This window comes from Bufo bufo, chromosome 2, assembly GCF_905171765.1.
Source record: "Bufo bufo chromosome 2, aBufBuf1.1, whole genome shotgun sequence".
NCBI classification, from domain to species: Eukaryota; Metazoa; Chordata; class Amphibia; order Anura; family Bufonidae; genus Bufo; species Bufo bufo.
In genome coordinates this window covers 32457241-32478127 of record NC_053390.1, presented here as the reverse complement: position 1 = coordinate 32478127, position 20887 = coordinate 32457241, and the positions used below count along the sequence as shown (strand labels likewise).

Genomic DNA, 20887 nt, shown 5'->3' with positions numbered 1-20887 from the left:
ATCTCCTCTACACTAGACTGTACCCGGTGATCTCCTCTACACTAGACTGTACCCGGTGATCTCCTCTACACTAGACTGTACCCGGTGATCTCCTCTACACTAGACTGTACCCGGTGATCTCCTCTACACTAGACTGTACCCGGTGATCTCCTCTACACTAGACTGTACCCGGTGATCTCCTCTACACTAGACTGTACCCGGTGATCTCCTCTACAGTACACTGTACCTGGTGATCTCCTCTATAGTACACTGTACCTGGTGATCTCCTCTATAGTACACTGTACCTGGTGATCACCTCTACACTAGACTGTACCCGGTGATCTCCTCTACAGTACACTGTACCCGGTGATCTCCTCTACACTACACTGTACCTGGTGATCTCCTCAGGGTAGCCTCCCTTTCTGTGCCTTTATCAGATCTAGCAGGGCAGGCGCTCCTCAGGGGCGTGGTTTATTATGGCAGCTCTACATAAACCCCTCCCGTGACTTCTCTTTTCATTCTTTGTCACCGCAGATGACTTCATGAAGCAGGCCCGGGGGCTGCTGCTTCTCTACACCCTGAAGAACCCCTCACACCCTGAGTACATCTTCAGCACGGAGAGTGGCATCATGTGCCTAGACATTCACAAGGATCACCCCTACCTGGTGGCCGTCGGCTTCTACGATGGGAACGTGGCCATCTTCAACCTAAAGTCCGACTCTCCCCAGCCAAAGTGCATGAGCTCAGCAAAGTCTGGAAAGCACATCGACCCCGTGTGGCAGGTGAGTGGCGCACCTGAACCCCATTATTCACATCTCCCTACTACATGGGGCGCTGTACTGTACACCTAGCCTTAGCATTGTACATTGGTGGAGGAGGGGGATGCAGCTGAGGGTCCTGTCACTGTGAGCGGGGAGAAGGAGCTGAGACTGATTCTGATCCCACCTCCAGGATCTGTACCAAAAAGGCTTGCAAGTAATCTCCCTTGATTTTAATGGGAAAACCGCTTGTTCATTTACATGGCGCTTCTTTTTTTTTTTTTTTTTTTTTCTTCTCGCAGTTTTAAAAAACGTGAAGTGAAGTCTTCATTCTTGGTGCGGATTCCACATTGAATCCACATCCAAACTTCCCATTCATATGAGCAAAAAACGCGCGAGAAACCACATCAACAAAATGCGCGCTCAACCGCTTCGACAAAACTTACAGTGAAAAAAAAAAACACATCGATGTGGAGCATCCACAAAGTGCGTTAAAATTTACTTTCCAGCCCTATAGTCAACCTATTAACCCCTTCACTATCCCGACCCACCAGGAATTTTAGGTGTTAACCCCCTAGACCTCCAGGGATATTGGATAACGACCCTAGGTAACTGGGATAAGGAATAGCACTTATTAACCCCCTCATCCCCACAGAGCAGCGCAGGTACACAGCAATAATGGGTGACGTAGCAAGCAGCCCGGGAGCTGGAATACAGGCTCACACTGGGTTAACGCGCGCACAGCTGCAGTTCCAGTAGTGGCCCCTGGGCGGTGCTCGCGGCTCTGTCAGTGCGGGATATAACCCGTGTTCAGGGGGTTCTGGATCTGATTTATCTCACATGCTGACGGTTTGGTTTCTGGATTATCTCCCGTCCGATTCCAGGTCCTGATGAGAAAGTATTCATCCCTCCAGATCTTCCCATTATCACATATTTCTCACGCTCAGAGGTTAAACAGGACGTAAAAGACAAAAGGGGCCCCCAGGGAATCGCAGGGCGTATTAGGGGCTGATGGACCCATGTGCAAAAGAAAGTGCCCCCTTATAGCTGCAGCTGGGTGGCGATGGGTGAGCGCAGGCAGACGCAGCTACATGTGACCGTATACCCTTACTGGGGAGGGGGGCAGTTACTTCTGCCCATGGCGGGATACCGCTCGTACTCTGTGTCCTGGGTTCCCGCGGGTCTCCTCCCGTCTGAGCATCAGAAACCGTTCAGTGTGACCAATCTGTGACGAAGGAAGGGCGTGAATACTTTTACACAGCTCCGCAACCATCAGGGGAAGATTTTGGGGCCCCTACGGCTCCGGTGTGTTGCCAGTGCTGGGATGTTATCCTCGGTGTGTGGGGGATGGGAGCTCGTGGCGGCGGCGCTCGTTAATATGCGCGGTGCAGAGCCGGAGCGGATGATTGGTAATTTCAGTTAATGTGCAGGCCGTTTATGGCGGCTGAGATAACGCCGTCTGTGTCCACTGGGCCGCCGCTGACATCATCGCACCGCGGCGCCTCCTTCCCACCTGTGTAATATTATTATAGTCACAGCAGAGCATGAGAAGCGGCGGCGGTGGGGGGGGGATGCACGAGGGGGCAAAGGTCCACATATTCATGATTATCTATATACCCCCCACCGTATACCTGTATACCTCCCTTTATCTCTATATTACCCCTGAATATCAATATACCCCCAAAATATTCATTTCAGCCCCCCTCTCTGTATAACCCTCTGTCTATAGCCCCCTCTCTGTATAAGCCTCTGTCTATAGCCCCCCTCTCTGTATAAGCCTCTGTCTATAGCCCCCCCCTCTCTATAAGCCCCTGTCTATAGCCCCCCCCCTCTATAGCCCCCCTCTCTGTATAAGCCTCTGTCTATAGCCCCCCTCTCTGTATAAGCCTCTGTCTATAGCCCCCCTCTCTGTATAAGCCCCTGTCTATAGCCCCCTCTCTGTATAAGCCCCTGTCTATAGCCCCCCCCCTCTCTATAAGCCTCTGTCTATAGCCCCCTCTCTGTATAAGCCTCTGTCTATAGCCCCCCTCTCTGTATAAGCCTCTGTCTATAGCCCCCTCTCTGTATAAGCCTCTGTCTATAGCCCCCTCTCTGTATAAGCCTCTGTCTATAGCCCCCCTCTCTGTATAAGCCCCTGTCTATAGCCCCCTCTCTGTATAAGCCCCTGTCTATAGCCCCCCCCCTCTCTATAAGCCTCTGTCTATAGCCCCCTCTCTGTATAAGCCTCTGTCTATAGCCCCCCCCTCTCTATAAGCCCCTGTCTATAGCCCCCCCCCCTCTATAGCCCCCTCTCTGTATAAGCCCCTGTCTATAGCCCCCTCTCTGTATAAGCCTCTGTCTATAGCCCCCCCCCTGTATAAGCCTCTGTCTATAGCCCCCCCCCCCTCTCTGTATAAGCCTCTGTCTATAGCCCCCCCTCTCTGTATAAGCCTCTGTCTATAGCCCCCCCTCTCTATAAGCCTCTGTCTATAGCCCCCCCTGTCTATAGCCCCCCCTCTCTGTATAAGCCTCTGTCTATAGCCCCCCCTCTCTATAAGCCTCTGTCTATAGCCCCCCCCTCTCTATAAGTCCCTGTCTATAGCCCCCCCCCTCTCTGTCTATAGCCCCCCCTGTCTATAGCCCCCCCTCTCTATAAGCCTCTGTCTATAGCCCCCCCTCTCTATAAGCCTCTGTCTATAGCCCCCCCTCTCTATAAGCCTCTGTCTATAGCCCCCCCTCTCTATAAGCCTCTGTCTATAGCCCCCTCTCTGTATAAGCCTCTGTCTATAGCCCCCCCTCTCTATAAGCCTCTGTCTATAGCCCCCTCTCTGTATAACCTCTGTCTATAGCCCCCTCTCTGTATAAGCCTCTGTCTATAGCCCCCCCCCCCTCTCTGTATAAGCCTCTGTCTATAGCCCCCCCTCTCTGTATAAGCCTCTGTCTATAGCCCCCCCTCTCTATAAGCCTCTGTCTATAGCCCCCTCTCTGTATAAGCCTCTGTCTATAGCCCCCTCTCTGTATAAGCCTCTGTCTATAGCCCCCTCTCTGTATAAGCCTCTGTCTATAGCCCCCTCTCTGTATAAGCCTCTGTCTATAGCCCCCCTCTCTCTGTATAAGCCTCTGTCTATAGCCCCCCCTCTCTGTATAAGCCTCTGTCTATAGCCCCCCCTCTCTATAAGCCTCTGTCTATAGCCCCCCCCTCTCTATAAGTCCCTGTCTATAGCCCCCCCCCTCTCTGTCTATAGCCCCCCCTGTCTATAGCCCCCCGCCCTGCCCAGTACTGTGTGTCCTGATGCATTTGGTGCCTCTCTGACCGCCTCATTATACAGTGGAAAGTCTATTAGCGGCTCCATGTGCCCGGGTTATTGACTTCTGCGGCTCCAGTCTGGCGCTGCCGCCGCTCCTCACCTGTCCTATCACTGACGGCAGGGCCGGGCGCCGCTTCTCCCTACAGCTGACCCTTGTGATGACCTGCATGTAGCAGGATTCCTGTATTCCAGTGGAGGTCACATACACTGCAGAACTCGATATTGGCCTGTGGAACTACTAGTGCCAGCATACCCACCAGCCCCTCGCCTAGACTCTCCATATTCCTGCAGACCCCCTTCATTATCCCGCAGGAGGGGGGCATAATGAGGCAGATGTGGCTGTACTGGGACATCCCTCAGATATTAAAGGGGCGCTCCACCTTAGAACAATGCTTCAATGACATTGTAGATATTTCACTTTATTTACCTCTCTCTGATGTCAGTGTGCTGTGCTCCATTCACATCCAAAGCTGCATTCACAATTCCCCTTCTTGAGTTCAGTGCATTGTGGGAGCTCATGTCATAGAACAAAGCTCTAAATCCCCAAAAGTTCTCATCATTTCTGTCAGGGAGTGCCGGCCAAGAGGCTGAAAATTTAATACGTCTCGTAGCTGAGGGTTTGCTACTATGTGTCCTCTCTAGACAATGACTGGCACACTGTAACAAACAGGGCGGGACAGCGACTTGTGCTGCTGTACTTAGATCACAGGGGATTGTCCGGACAGGATACGACTGTAACAAATGCTCAGCTGTGAAAAGGTCAGGATGAGTTTCCTACTTTAGTAGTTAAGCCAGAATGTTCCCATTTACAAACAGCAAGCAGAGATCTTGAAAATGCGGCATTAAAACAGCAGAGAATATAAAGTTGCAACACCTTTCATTAGTGGAACTTCAAATCCAATTTGATGCAGCTTTGGTTGTCACATTCAGTGATGGAGGGGGGGGGATGTCTGTGCACATGCAGTGATGGAGGGGGGGGATGTCTGTGCACATGCAGTGATTGGGGGGGGGGGGTCTGTGCACATGCAGTGATTGGGGGGGGGGTCTGTGCACATGCAGTGATTGGGGGGGGGGGGGTGTCTGTACACATGCAGTGATGGGGGGGGGATGTACACATGCAGTGATGGGGGGGATGTCTGTACACACGCAGTGATGGGGGGATGTCTGTACACACGCAGTGATGGGGGGGATGTCTGTGCACACGCAGTGATGGAGGGGGGATGTCTTTACACACGCAGTGATGGGGGGGATGTCTGTGCACATGCAGTGATGGGGGGGGGATGTCTGAGCACACGCAGTGATGGGGATGTCTGTGCACACGCAGTGATGGGGGGTATGTCTGTACACATGCAGTGATGGGGGGGATGTCTGTACACATGCAGTGATTGGGGGGGGTGTCTGTGCACATGCAGTGATGGGGGAGATGTCTGTGCACAGGCAGTGATGGGGGGGATGTCTGTACACATGCAGTGATTGGGGGGGGTGTCTGTGCACATGCAGTGATTGGGGGGGGGATGTCTGTGCACATGCAGTGATGGGGGAGATGTCTGTGCACATGCAGTGATTGGGGGGGATGTCTGTACACATGCAGTGATGGGGGGGATGTCTGTACACATGCAGTGATGGGGGGGATGTCTGTACACATGCAGTGATGGGGGAGATGTCTGTGCACACGCAGTGATGGGGGTGTCTGTACACATGCAGTGATGGGGAGGATGTCTGTACACACGCAGTGATGGGGGGGATGTCTGTGCACATGCAGTGATTGGGTGGGGGGGTGTCTGTGCACATGCAGTGATTGGCGGGGGGGGTGTCTGTACACATGCAGTGATGGGGGTGTCTGTACACACGCAGTGATGGGGGGGATGTCTGTACACACGCAGTGATGGGGGGATGTCTGTACACACGCAGTGATGGGGGGATGTCTGTACACACGCAGTGATTGGGGGGGGTGTCTGTGCACATGCAGTGATGGGGGAGATGTCTGTGCACAGGCAGTGATGGGGGGGATGTCTGTACACATGCAGTGATTGGGGGGGGTGTCTGTACACATGCAGTGATGGGGGAGATGTCTGTGCACATGCAGTGATTGGGGGGGATGTCTGTACACATGCAGTGATGGGGGGGGATGTCTGTGCACATGCAGTGATGGGGGGGTGTCTGTGCACATGCAGTGATGGGGGGGATGTCTGTGCACATGCAGTGATGGGGGGGATGTCTGTACACATGCAGTGATGAGGGGGGATGTACACATGCAGTGATGGGGGGGATGTCTGAGCGCATGCAGTGATGGGGGGGGGGTGTCTGTACACATGCAGTGATTGGGGGGATGTCTGTACACATGCAGTGATGGGGGGGGATGTCTGTGCACATGCAGTGATGGGGGGGATGTCTGTGCACATGCAGTGATGGGGGGGATGTCTGTACACATGCAGTGATGGGGGGGGGTGTCTGTACACATGCAGTGATGGGGGAGATGTCTGTGCACATGCAGTGATTGGGGGGGGATGTCTGTGCACATGCAGTGATGGGGGGGATGTCTGTACACATGCAGTGATGGGGGGATGTCTGTGCACATGCAGTGATTGGGGGTGATGTCTGTGCACACGCAGTGATGGGGGGGATGTCTGTACACATGCAGTGATGGGGGGGATGTCTGTACACATGCAGTGATGGGGGGGATGTCTGTACACATGCAGTGATGGGGGGGATGTCTGTACACATGCAGTGATGGGGGAGATGTCTGTGCACATGCAGTGATTGGGGGGGGGGATGTCTGTGCACACGCAGTGATGGGGGGGATGTCTGTGCACATGCAGTGATGGGGGGGATGTCTGTGCACATGCAGTGATGGGGGGGATGTCTGTACACATGCAGTGATGGGGGGGATGTCTGTACACATGCAGTGATGGGGGAGATGTCTGTGCACATGCAGTGATTGGGGGGGGATGTCTGTGCACATGCAGTGATGGGGGGGATGTCTGTGCACACGCAGTGATGGGGGGGATGTCTGTGCACACGCAGTGATGGGGGGGATGTCTGTGCACACGCAGTGATGGGGGGGATGTCTGTGCACACGCAGTGATGGGGGGGATGTCTGTGCACACGCAGTGATTGGGGGTGATGTCTGTGCACATGCAGTGATGGGGGGGATGTACACATGCAGTGATGGGGGATGTCTGTGCACATGCAGTGATTTGGGGGGGACGTCTGTGCAGTGACGCTCTGATCCAGACCCCGGGCTCGTGAGCAGCTCATTGACATTCGGCGGCGTCCTCCGCAGCTCGTTAATCGCTCAGCCTGGAGGGAGACGAATCCTCCTCCTGATTTGTGCACTTCCTGCAGAACGCTATTAATGGAGTAAATATGAAGCGTCCTCCTGAAAATCCCAGCATTAATTAATAGGAGCGAAGAGAGGATCGTACAGGAGCTGCGGGAGCCTCGGGGCGGGCGCTCCATGGAGACCGGCCGCCTCATCCAGCTTCACCTGGGTCGTAGTGGAGGGTCGTGTCCACTTACTGACAAGGCCAAGGTCAGATGTCATCTGGGTCAGGGAGAGGAGGAGGCAGGTCAGAGGTCATCAGACTGGGTCAGAGAGAGGAGGAGGCAGGTCAGAGGTCATCAGACTGGGTCAGGGAGAGGAGGAGCCAGGTCAGAGGTCATCAGACTGGGTCAGAGAGAGGAGGAGACAGGTCAGAGGTCATCAGACTGGGTCAGAGAGAGGAGGAGACAGGTCAGAGGTCATCAGACTGGGTCAGAGAGAGGAGGAGGCAGGTCAGGGAGAGGAGGAGGCAGGTCAGAGGTCATCACACTGGGTCAGGGAGAGGAGGAGCCAGGTCAGAGGTCATCAGACTGGGTCAGAGAGAGGAGGAGCCAGGTCAGAGGTCATCAGACTGGGTCAGGGAGAGGAGGAGCCAGGTCAGAGGTCATCAGACTGGGTCAGAGAGAGGAGGAGACAGGTCAGAGGTCATCAGACTGGGTCAGAGAGAGGAGGAGGCAGGTCAGAGGTCATCAGACTGGGTCAGAGAGAGGAGGAGACAGGTCAGAGGTCATCAGACTGGGTCAGAGAGAGGAGGAGGCAGGTCAGGGAGAGGAGGAGGCAGGTCAGAGGTCATCACACTGGGTCAGGGAGAGGAGGAGCCAGGTCAGAGGTCATCAGACTGGGTCAGAGAGAGGAGGAGGCAGGTCAGAGGTCATCAGACTGGGTCAGGGAGAGGAGGAGGCAGGTCAGAGGTCATCACACTGGGTCAGGGAGAGGAGGAGGCAGGTCAGAGGTCATCACACTGGGTCAGGGAGAGGAGGAGGCAGGTCAATGGAGGCAGAAGACACTGGACATTGCCCTCCACCCCATGTAATGTACAGTCGCTTCATAAACCCTCTCTTTGCTAATCTTGAACTTCCCCCTATGCTCCTGTCACACCCAGAGCTGCATTCACAATGCTGAATGTTTTCTGTTAGTATTCAGGGCCCAGACCCCGCATCCCAGTGCTCCCCTCTGCTGGTTCAGTGTCTGTCCATAGTGCACTCTTCTGAAGCATTGCACGGTGGGCTACGCTCAGCACTGCGATCAGAATGCTGCACCTGCTACAAACTGCAACAAGCGACAGCCAGCAGAACAGTGAATGCAGCTCTGGATGTGACTAGATGACGAGAAATAAAGGGTTATATGGATGTATTCCTGATGGAGGTGTCTGGAGCAGCCGTGAATGTGGCGTCTATTGTCTGTAGTTACAGTACTTGGTCATAAAAATATTACAGGGAATATAAAAACGGCGCCATAACACCGCCGAGCCGTGTGATTGTCATCTCATGGTTTTTAACCTTTTAATTTTTAGGTAAAATGGCAGAAAGACGACCTGGACAAGAACCTGAACTTCTTCTCTGTGTCTTCAGACGGACGAGTGGTGTCCTGGACATTGATAAAGGTGGGTGATTAATGACCGGTCTCCCCGATCCTGCAGTGACACCCCCTGTACATAATGCGTAATGTATGTACACAATGACTCCACCAGCAGAATAGTGAGTGCAGCTCCGGAGTATAATACAGGATGTAACTCAGGATCAGTACAGGATAAGTAATGTATGTACACAATGACTCCACCAGCAGAATAGCGAGTGCAGCTCTGGAGTATAATACAGGATGTAACTCAGGATCAGTACAGGATAAGTAATGTATGTACACAGTGACTGCACCAGCAGAATAGTGAGTGCAGCTCTGGAGTATAATACAGGATGTAACTCAGGATCAGTACAGGATAAGTAATGTATGTACACAGTGACTGCACCAGCAGAATAGGGAGCGCAGCTCTGGAGTAACATAGAAACATAGAATGTGTCAGCAGATAAGAACCATTTGGCCCATCTAGTCTGCCCAATATACTGAATACTATGGATAGCCCCCGGCCCTATCTTATATGAAGGATGGCCTTATGCCTATCCCATGCATGCTTAAACTCCTCCACTGTATTTGCAGCTACCACTTCTGCAGGAAGGCTATTCCATGCATCCACTACTCTCTCAGTAAAGTAATACTTCCTGATATTACTTTTAACCCTTTGCCCCTCTAATTTAAAACAATGTCCTCTTGTAGCAGTTTTTCTTCTTTTAAATATGCTCTCCTCTTTTACCTTGTTGATTCCCTTTATGTATTTAGCAGTTTCTATCATATCCCCTCTGTCTCATCTTTCTTCCAAGCTATACATGTTAAGGTCCTTTAATCTTTCCTGGTAAGTTTTATCCTGCAATCCATGTACCAGTTTAGTAGCTCTTCTCTGAACTCTCTCTAGTCTAGAGTATCTATATCCTTCTGGAGATATGGTCTCCAGTACTGAGCACAATACTCCAGATGAGGTCTCACCAGTGTTCTGTAGAGCGGCATGAGCGCCTCCCTCTTTCTACTGGTAATGCCTCTCCCTATACACCCAAGCATTCTGCTAGCATTTCCTGCTGCTCTATGACATTGTCTGCCTACCTTTAAGTCTTCTGAAATAATGACCCCTAAATCCCTTTCCTCAGATACTGAGGTTAGGACTGTATCACTGATTTTATATTCTGCTCTTGGGTTTTTACGCCCCAGGTGCATTATCTTGCACTTATCAACATTAAATTTCCACTTCACCACCATGACGGCCCAAAGAGATTGACCCCTGACCTCTGTAGGGGCAGGAACAGAGATAGGTTTAAAGGACCCCTCCCACCACCATTCACCAGTGTGTTCCTGCCCCTATAGTGGCCAGGACAGAGAAAAGTCCTCTCTGGCTTCAGGGAGGTGAAGTGGACCTCGTTTTTTTATTTTCTAAGTTACCTGGGTGACCGTATCGGCGGTCCTTGTGGCCTCCCTTACGGGTCTATCATCCTGGAAAGCGTCCCCTGCTCTCCGGCGGACTAGTTCCAAAGCTGGCAGGGTGACGCCGGGGTCACGCTCCCTACGGAGGGAAGCCTGCCCTGAGCTGCCGCAGGTCGCCTACCTCCCTGTGGGGGAGCCGACCGAAAGGACGTTCTGCGCAGTCGCGCACGTCTGACGTCACTTCCGGGTTGCCGGGAAACCCGGAAGTAGACGGGGCCTCTACAAAAATGCTCCCAGCACTCTTCCCCGCTGCGCTCTCTGCATCGCTCGCCCACCGGACATGTCGGACCAGGAGAGGGAGAAAGAGCCGCAGCAAAAGGAGCCGCAGCTGAAGGAGCAGACCGCTGCAGAGCGCCCCTGCGTGAGTAGCCCACCTGGGCAGCCGGCAGCTTCACGGTTACCAGGGGGAGGGGGGGTGGTGTATGTAGGTGTGCACACCCTAGTGTATTCACTGTTCCCTCCCCCTGGGGGGTCTGCGGGTATACTGCATCTATATTATGCTCCTATACCTGAGGGGCATAATTTAATGGACTGCCTCTCTCACTTTAGGCCAAATTACCTTTAAAAAAGTCAAAGAAGACCGCCAGATGCATCCAGTGCTCCGTCCGGCTTCCTGATGACTATACAAAAAAACTTTGCAGGGATTGCATCACTAAATTAGTGAGAGAGGAACAGCCCTCAATTATGCAGGAGTTCAGATCCATGATTCAGGAAGAGGTTAAATCTTCCCTGGCCTCCCTCGGTGAGGATATCGGGGGGTCTCGCCCACCTAAACGGCCCAGGATGGCGGATATTTCTGACTCCGAGGATTTAGAGGACGATGCCTCATCCTCTAAAAAGGAGGACGACGACCCCCTATCTGAGGGCGAGATCGTCGAGGACGCTAGGAAATATTTCTTTACCTCCAGTGAGATGAGTGACCTTTTAAAGGCTGTCAGGGATACCATGGGGGTGGAGGATATCCAGCGACCCCATACGGTTCAGGAGGAGATGTTTGGTGGATTGAAGATCAAACGCTCCAGGGTCTTCCCCATAAATGAAAACATTAAGGAGATGGTGATGGATGAATGGGCCCATCCTGAAAAGAAACTGGGAATTTCCAAAGAGTTCAGGAACCGCCTTGTGTTTGACCCGTCAGATTCTAAGATTTTTGACGAGGTTCCTAGAATTGACGTCCAGGTGGCCAAGGTCAATAAAAAAACCTCACTTCCATTTGAGGATTCCTGTCAGTTAAGGGACACTATGGAAAGGAAGGCTGACAGTTTATTAAAGTCTTGGGAGGCTGCCATGTTTAGCGTCAAGACAAACATAGCTGCTACTTCAGTCGCCAGGTCTATGTACCTATGGCTGAATGAATTAGAAGGTCATCTAGTTAACAAGACATCTAGGGACCAGATACTCGATACTATTCCCCTACTAAAATCCGCCACTGGTTTTCTAGCGGACGCCTCTGCAGAGACTATTAGGTTCTCAGCCAAGGACGCCGCTTTGTCCAATGCTGCCCGACGGGCACTTTGGATGAAATCTTGGTCGGGTGACATCTCTTCCAAGATGAAGTTATGTTCTATAGCCTTCTCAGGGGAATATGTGTTTGGTCCTGTACTGGACAGGATCCTTGAGAAGGCAACAGATAAGAAGAAGGGTTTCCCTGAAGAGAAGACCGTTAAAAGGAAATCTTCCTTTCGTAGCCAATTTTCCCAAAATAGCTCCTTTCGTGGTAGGGGTAAATCCGGACGTTGGAGTTACCCAAAAGGGGGGAGGGGTAGAGGTTTCCTCCTTAATCCCCAAAACAAGGGAGGTGACAAACAGTGACGCCAGGATGGGGGGAAGACTATCCCAGTTTTTTGCTCAGTGGCAACAGACTTCTCCCAGCCTCTGGGCTCAAAATCTTGTCAGATACGGTTACAGGATAGAGTTATCTTTCCCCCCTCCAAATGTGTTTCTGGTTTCTCACCACCCATCTCCTTGTCAGCACAGCCAGATCTGGAGGGAGGTTCAGAACCTCCGGGACTTGGGAGTGGTAATTCCTGTTCCCGAACTTCAACGGGGGCAGGGTTTCTACTCCAGCCTTTTCTTAGTAAGGAAACCGGAGGGTTCCTTCCGGATGATCATAAATCTCAAAAGGCTAAACAAATTTGTTACCTACAAAAAATTCAAGATGGAATCTCTAAATTCCACCATTCCTTTAATTCAAAAGGATGCGTCCCTCTGTACAATCGACCTAAAGGACGCATACTATCATGTTCCTATTCACTTCCAGTCTCAAAGGTTCCTGCGGTTTGCAATAAGAGATCACAGAGGGTCTGTTCACCACTTCCAGTTCGTGGCTCTCCCCTTCGGGCTGGCCTCAGCCCCAAGGATTTTCACGAAGCTGGTGGTAGAGATGGTCGCCTCCCTGAGGTCTCGGGGTGTGACGGTCGTTCCTTACCTAGACGACTTTCTACTAATTTCCAACTCAGTAGATCAGTCTATAGCAGACCGAGACATCTTCTGCTCTCTTCTGACATCTCTGGGGTGGGTGATAAACCTAAAAAAATCATCCCTAGTTCCAAAGACCAGGGTAAAATTCCTGGGGGTTCTGTTAGATTCAGAAAAACTAACAACCTTTCTTCCTGCAGAAAGAATTCAGAACCTGCAGTCAGCTATCAGGGCCTTCCTGGGACGTCGAGCCTTCTCGTGCAGAGAAGCGATGTGTCTCTTAGGTCAGATGACAGCCTGCATAGTAGCAGTCCCTTGGTGCCAGGCCCATTACAGAGCCCTTCAGTCCTGGCTTTTAAGGAAGTGGGACAAAAATCTATCCTCTTTGGACAGGAAAATCCTGATCCCAGGCCACATAAAATCCTCAGTACGGTGGTGGCTTCAAACAAAAAACTTAACGAAGGGCATGGTCTGGTTCAAATCCCCAGCAGTGCTTATTCATACCGACGCCAGCGTAAAGGGGTGGGGTGCAAAAATTTCTTCCGATCTCTACCAGGGAGACTGGCCTCAAAGTATTGCAGCTCAGTCTTCAAACTACAGGGAGCTCAGGGCAGTTTGGGAGACAATACAGGTAGCCGCTCCAAAATTAAGAAATCAACATATAAAGGTCTATTCAGACAATGTAACGACCGTGTCCTACCTCAAACATCAGGGGGGCACACGGTCTCAGAAACTAGAGGGTCTGTCCAAAAAGATCTTCCTCTGGGGGGAAAAGAACGTAAGGTCGATATCTGCGATTCATTTTAAAGGAAGCCTAAACTGTGCAGCGGACTTCCTCAGCAGGACTACCATAGACCAGGGGGAATGGTCTTTAAACAGGGACGTCTTCAATCTGATCGTCCAGAGGATGGGCCTCCCTCTGGTAGATCTATTTGCTACAAGAATAAACGCAAAGGTATCAACCTTTTGCTCCCTAAATCCAAGGGACAGGCCCCTAGCGATCGACGCCTTCTCCCTACAATGGAACTGGGACATTGCATATGCCTTCCCTCCGTTCCCATTAATCCCAAGGGTTCTCCAGAAAATCATCAGGGACAGAGCCAGAGTAATCTTGGTCACTCCGTACTGGCCCAAGAGGAGCTGGTTCTCGGTTCTATCCAAACTCTCCTCTCAGGAAGCCTTTATTCTCCCCAAGACGAAGGATATCCTGATCCAGGGGCCGGTTCTCCATCCCCATCCGGAAATCTTCAGTCTCTCGGCTTGGATCCTGAGTCCAACCTTCTAAGACGTAGAGGTCTCTCTGAGGGGGTTATTTCCACCTTGAAGGCCAGCAGAAAGAAGGTGACAAACGCCATTTATTTTAAAATCTGGAAAAAGTTCTGTACCTGGTCGGGCGACGAAGCCCCAGACCAAACCAGACCGAATATACTGAAGATTTTGGATTTCCTGCAGAAGGGCCTAGAGTCTGGGTTAAGTCCTTCTACCCTTAGAGTCCAGGTCTCAGCACTTAGTGCATATTTCGATTCCGAATTAGCCAGCCATAGATGGATCCAAAGATTCCTGAGATCGGCAGCCAGACTAAGACCTTCTCTCAAATCTAAGGTACCTACCTGGGACTTAAACACTGTCCTTAACGGACTCACAGGTCCGCCTTACGAACCCTTGGACTCAAGTTCTCTGAAGCATCTTTCCCAGAAGGCGGCTTTTCTTGTTGCTATAACATCAGCAAAAAGATTGAGCGAGATCCAAGCATTGTCAATTAGACAACCATACCTCACAATACAGGACGACCGTGTCACCTTGAGGCTAGATCCGACGTTTCTACCAAAAGTAGTAACTGACTTCCATAGGAACCAGGAGATCATCCTTCCCTCCTTCTGTGAAAACCCTAAGAATTCTGGAGAAGAACGTTTCCATACCCTGGACGTTAAACGAACAGTGCTAAAATACCTAGAGGTCATTAGAGACCTGAGGAAAGTGGACAACTTACTAGTGCTCTTTTGTGGTAAAAATAAGGGGAAGGCAGCTTCCAGATCTACCATTGCCCGATGGGTAAAACAGGCTATTACAGACTGCTACAGGATCGAAGGCATCAGTTGTCCAGAGGTCATTCGGGCTCACTCTACGAGAGCCATGTCGGCCTCTTTTGCTGAAAGAGCAGGAGCTTCCCTAGATCAAATATGCCGGGCTGCAACCTGGTCTAGTGTAAATACCTTCACTAAACATTACAGACTTGACTTATCCAGGTCCTCTGACCTGGCTTTTGGTCGCAAGGTCCTACAGGCCATTGCCCCACCCTAAGACGTATATAATTTGTTATGTCTCTCTGGGCCGTCATGGTGGTGAAGTGGAAAGCCGGAATTAGACTTACCGGTAATTCATTTTCCACTAATCCACCATGACGGCATTATATCCCACCCGAAAATACATTTTACTCCAAAATTTGGTATGACTTAATACCAAAAAAAAAAAAAAAAAAAACACTTTGTGGTTTCACTTGTTAACTGGTGATTGTGGCACTATAATCTGGAACTCACTGGTGAATGGTGGTGGGAGGGGTCCTCTTAAACCTATCTCTGTTCCTGCCCCTACAGAGGTCAGGGGTCAATCTCTTTGGGCCGTCATGGTGGATTCGTGGAAAATGAATTACCGGTAAGTCTAATTCCGGCTTTTATTTGCCAGATTTTTGACCATTCCTCTAGTTTTCCTAAGTCCTTTTCTATTTGGTGTATTCCTCCAGGAACATCAACCCTGTTACAAATCTTTGTGTCATCAGCAAAAAGACACACCTTACCATCGAGGCCTTCTGCAATTTCGCTGATAAAGATATTAAACAATATGGGTCCCAGAACAGATCCCTGAGGTACCCCACTGGTAACAAGACCATGGTCTGAATATACTCCATTGACTACAACCCTCTGATGTCTGTCCCTCAGCCACTGCCTAATCCATTCAACAATATGGGAGTCCAAGCCCAAAGACTGCAGTTTACTGATAAGCTTTCTATGTGGGACAGTATCGAAAGCCTTACTGAAGTCTAGATAAGCGATGTCTACTGCACCTCCTCCATCTATTATTTTAGTCACCCAATCAAAAAAATCAATAAGATTAGTTTGACATGATCTCCCTGAAGTAAACCCATCTTTCAATCCATGGGATTTTAGATGGTCCACAATCCTCTCCTTAAGTATGGTTTCCATTAATTTCCCCACTATTGATGTCAGGCTTACTGGCCTATAGTTGCCCGATTCCTCCCTACTACCTTTCTTGTGAATGGGCACAACATTTGCTCATTTCCAATCTTCTGGGACGACTCCTGTTGCCAGTGATTGGTTTAAATAAATCTGTTAATGGTTTTGCTAGTTCACCGCTGAGCTCTTTTAATAGCTTTGGGTGTATCGCATCAGGCCCCTGTGACTTATTTGTATTCATTTTAGACAGCTGACTTAGAACCTATTCCTCTGTAAAGACACATGCATCAAAAGATTCATTAGTCTTCTTCCCTAACTGAGGTCCTTTTCCTCCATTTTCCTTTGTAAAAACTGAACAGAAGTATTCATTGAGGCAGTCAGCTAGTTCTTTATCTTCTTCCATCTACCTTCCTTCTTTTGTTTTTAATTGGGTAATTCCTTGTTTTAGTTTCCTTTTTTCATTTATGTATCTGAAGAATGTCTTATCGCCTTTTTTCCCTGACTGAGCGAATTTCTCTTCTGCCTGTGCTTTAGAAGCTCTTATAACTTGTTTGGCCTCTCTCTGCCTAATCTTATAAATTTGCCTGTCATCCTCGTTTTTTTTTTTATAATTCCTAAATGCTATCTTTTTGTTTTTAATGATTTTGGCCACTTCTGCTGAGTACCACAGTGGTCTCTTCCTTTTTTTGCTTTTACTGACAAGCCTAATGCAATTATCTGTTGCCTTCAATAGTGCCACTTTTAAGTAGTCCCATTTCTCCTGGACTCCATTGAAACTGTTCCAATCTGATAGGGATTCATATACCACTAATCTAATTTAAAAAGTCAGTTTTTCTAAAATCCAAAACTTTTGTTTTTGTGTGGTGTGACTCAGTCACTGTACTTATAGTAAACCACACTGACTGGTGATCACTAGATCCCAAGCTTTCCCCTACAGTAATATCAGATACCAAATTCCCATTTGTGAACACTAAATCTAAAATGGCCTCCTTCCGGGTTGGCTCCTCAACTACTTGCTGTAGAGATAATCTCAGTAAGGGAATTTAGAATATCTGTACTCCTGGCAGAACTAGCTATTTTGGTTTTCCAGTTTACATCAGGAAGTTGAAGTCTCCCATAATGATAACTTCCCCCTTAAATGTCATTTTAGTTATTTCCTCAACTAGTAGATCATCTAATTCTTTCACTTGGCTAGGTGGTCTATATATCACACCTACACGAGTTACCTTATGATTATCAAGCTGCAAGGTAACCCAAACTGACTCTAAATTGTTCTCGCTAACTTGTATCAAATTAGATTTTATGCTATCTTTCACATACAGGGTCACCCCTCCCCCTTTCTTGCCTTCTCTGTCTTTCCTGTATAGAGAGAACCCTGGTATTGTTATATCCCAGTCATTACTCCCCTCGAACCACGTCTCAGTAACGGCCACTAAATCTATATTCTCAGATGCCGTTATAGCCTCAAGTTCATTGATCTTATTCCCTAAACTGCGAGCATTTGTAGATAAGAATCTGAGCTTGTCATTTCTTAACCTTTGTGCTACTGGCATCTTCTGGCATTGTTCCGGGGGGCAGTCGGACTGCTGGATTATCACGCTTTTGCCCCCCTTTCCTAGTTTAAAGGGGGATGTAACTAACATACAGGATGTAACTCAGGATCAGTACAGGTTAAGTCATGTATGTATGTACACAGTGACTACACCAGCAGAATAGTGAGTGCAGCTCTGGAGTATAATACAGGATGTAACTCAGGATCAGTACAGGATAAGTAATGTATGTACACAGTAACTCCACCGGCAGAATAGTGATTGCAGCTCTGGAGTATAACATGTATATAATGTCTCCTCCTGTACTCGGGTGACATGTAGCTGTGGATTCGGTTGCACGGGTATGGCGATTATTTCTGAGATCACTATATTCATATGTAACATAAGATTGGCGGTGACATTGGGGTGTAGATAAGATGAGGACGGGCTCTGCGCCGTGCAGTAGAGCAGTGTTGGCTGTGTCACTCTGACATGAGATAATTTACAGGCTGCGAGGAAGCTGCCAAGTGCTGTAATAACCGTCATGTCCTCTGCCCGCAGAATGAGCTGGTTCACACAGACGTCATCAGGTTGTCAGTGGAAAGATCGATGCAGGACAGTGTGGAGGGGCTCCAGCTGCAGACACATGGTACGAGCACCCGGGCTGTGTGGTAATCACCCTACATGTGTACGTCGCCGGGCATACTGACACTATATGTACAGCTCTGGTCATACTGACACTATATGTATACTGCTGGTCATACTGACACTATATGTACAGCGCCGGTCATACTGACACTATATGTACAGCGCCGGTCATACTGACACTATATGTATACTGCTGGTCATACTGACACTATATGTACAGCGCCGGTCATACTGACACTATATGTACAGCGCCGGTCATACTGACACTATATGTATACTGCTGGTCATACTGACACTATATGTACAGCGCGGGTCATACTGACACTATATGTACAGCTCTGGTCATACTGACACTATATGTATACTGCTGGTCATACTGACACTATATGTATACTGCTGGTCATACTGACACTATATGTATACTGCCGGTCATACTGACACTATATGTATACTGCTGGTCATACTGACACTATATGTACAGCTCCTGTCATACTGACACTATATGTACAGCGCCGGTCATACTGACACCATATGTATACTGCTGGTCATACTGACACTATATGTATACTGCTGGTCATACTGACACTATATGTATACTGCTGGTCATACTGACACTATATGTACAGCTCCGGTCATACTGACACTATATGTACAGCTCCGGTCATACTGACACTATATGTACAGCTCCGGTCATACTGACACTATATGTACAGCTCTGGTCATACTGACACTATATGTACAGCTCCGGTCATACTGACACTATATGTACAGCGCGGGTCATACTGACACTATATGTACAGCGCCGGTCATACTGACACTATATGTATACTGCTGGTCATACTGACACTATATGTATACTGCTGGTCATACTGACACTATATGTATACTGCTGGTCATACTGACACTATATGTACAGCTCCGGTCATACTGACACTATATGTATACTGCTAGTCATACTGACACTATATGTACAGCGCCGGTCATACTGACACTATATGTACAGCTCCGGTCATACTGACACTATATGTACAGCTCCGGTCATACTGACACTATATGTACAGCTCCGGTCATACTGACACTATATGTACAGCTCCGGTCATACTGACACTATATGTACAGCTCCGGTCATACTGACACTATATGTACAGCTCCGGTCATACTGACACTATATGTATACTGCTAGTCATACTGACACTATATGTACAGCGCCGGTCATACTGACACTATATGTACAGCTCCGGTCATACTGACACTATATGTACAGCTCCGGTCATACTGACACTATATGTACAGCTCCGGTCATACTGACACTATATGTACAGCTCCGGTCATACTGACACTATATGTACAGCTCCGGTCATACTGACACTATATGTACAGCTCCGGTCATACTGACACTATATGTACAGCTCCGATCATACTGACACTATATGTACAGCGCTGATCATACTGACACTATATGTACAGCTCCGGTCATACTGACACTATATGTACAGCGCCGGTCATACTGACACTATATGTACAGCGCCGGTCATACTGACACTATATGTACAGCTCCGGTCATACTGACACTATATGTACAGCTCCTGTCATACTGACACTATATGTACAGCGCCGGTCATACTGACACTATATGTACAGCGCCGGTCATAAGGAGGAAATATGGCTGCTAGGAGGAGATGAGGAAGAGAACTGAAGAGCTATGACTTTAAAGAGGAAATGTGGAGGTAATAGGACCTCCAGAAGGAGTTAGCACTGCCAGATGGAGAGAAGGGGGGAGATGGCACTGCCAGCTGGAGAGAAGGGGGGAGATGGCACTGCCAGGAGGAGAGAAGGGGGAGATGGCACTGCCAGGAGGAGAGAAGAGGGAGATGGCACTGCCAGGAGGAGAGAAGAGGGAGATGGCACTGCCAGGAGGAGAGAAGAGGGAGATGGCACTGCCAGGAGGAGAGAAGGGGGGAGATGGCACTGCCAGGAGGAGAGAAGGGGGAGATGGCACTGCCAGGAGGAGAGAAGGGGGAGATGGCACTGCCAGGAGGAGAGAAGGGGGAGATGGCACTGCCAGGAGGAGAGAAGGGGGAGATGGCACTGCCAGGAGGAGAGAAGGGGGAGATGGCACTGCCAGGAGGAGAGAAGGGGGAGATGGCACTGCCAGGAGGAGAGAAGGGGGAGATGGCACTGCCAGGAGGAGAGAAGGGGGAGATGGCACTGCCAGGAGGAGAGAAGAGGGAGATGGCACTGCCAGGAGGAGAGAAGAGGGAGATGGCACTGCCAGGAGGAGAGAAGGGGGGAGATGGCACTGCCAGCAGGAGATGAGGAGGAAACAAGACTGCGAGGAGGTGGTATGAAGGATATAGCTCAGCCAGGAAAATATGTGACTGCCAGGAGGAGTTAAGGAGGACATATTGGTGCTAGGAGAGAGGACTGCCAGGAGGAGATATTAGTGCCAGCAGGAGAGTGGGTACAGCTGGGCGACGGTCCTCCCTGTGTCTCTCCTGCCTGACATCTCTCCATTCATGTTGTGTCTTGCAGGGAGCGGAACGTCCTTCGATTTCCACAGACAGATCGATTATCTCTTCCTGGTCGGCACAGAGGAGGGGAAGATCCACAAGGTAACAGTAATGGAGGGCGGCTGTATCTTCATTATTTCCTGATGTTTCTCGCGGTGATGTCGACCATTTGCGGCTGGCTATACCGGGAGCGGAGGTGCTTCCCATTCATCCCCGATGAG

At 49.7% G+C, this 20887-nt stretch overlaps 1 protein-coding gene across 1 annotated transcript in view; it reads left to right on the top strand.

Moving 5' to 3' along the window:
- The window catches only part of DNAI1 (dynein axonemal intermediate chain 1), a 73685-nt gene that overhangs the window by 18480 nt on the left and 34318 nt on the right, over positions 1–20887 (top strand). The window contains exons 14-17 of the mRNA XM_040420136.1: positions 514–761; positions 8860–8949; positions 18070–18157; positions 20689–20768. Of these exons, the coding sequence (XP_040276070.1) occupies positions 514–761; positions 8860–8949; positions 18070–18157; positions 20689–20768 (506 nt within the window). The remainder of the gene's footprint in view (positions 1–513; positions 762–8859; positions 8950–18069; positions 18158–20688; positions 20769–20887) is intronic.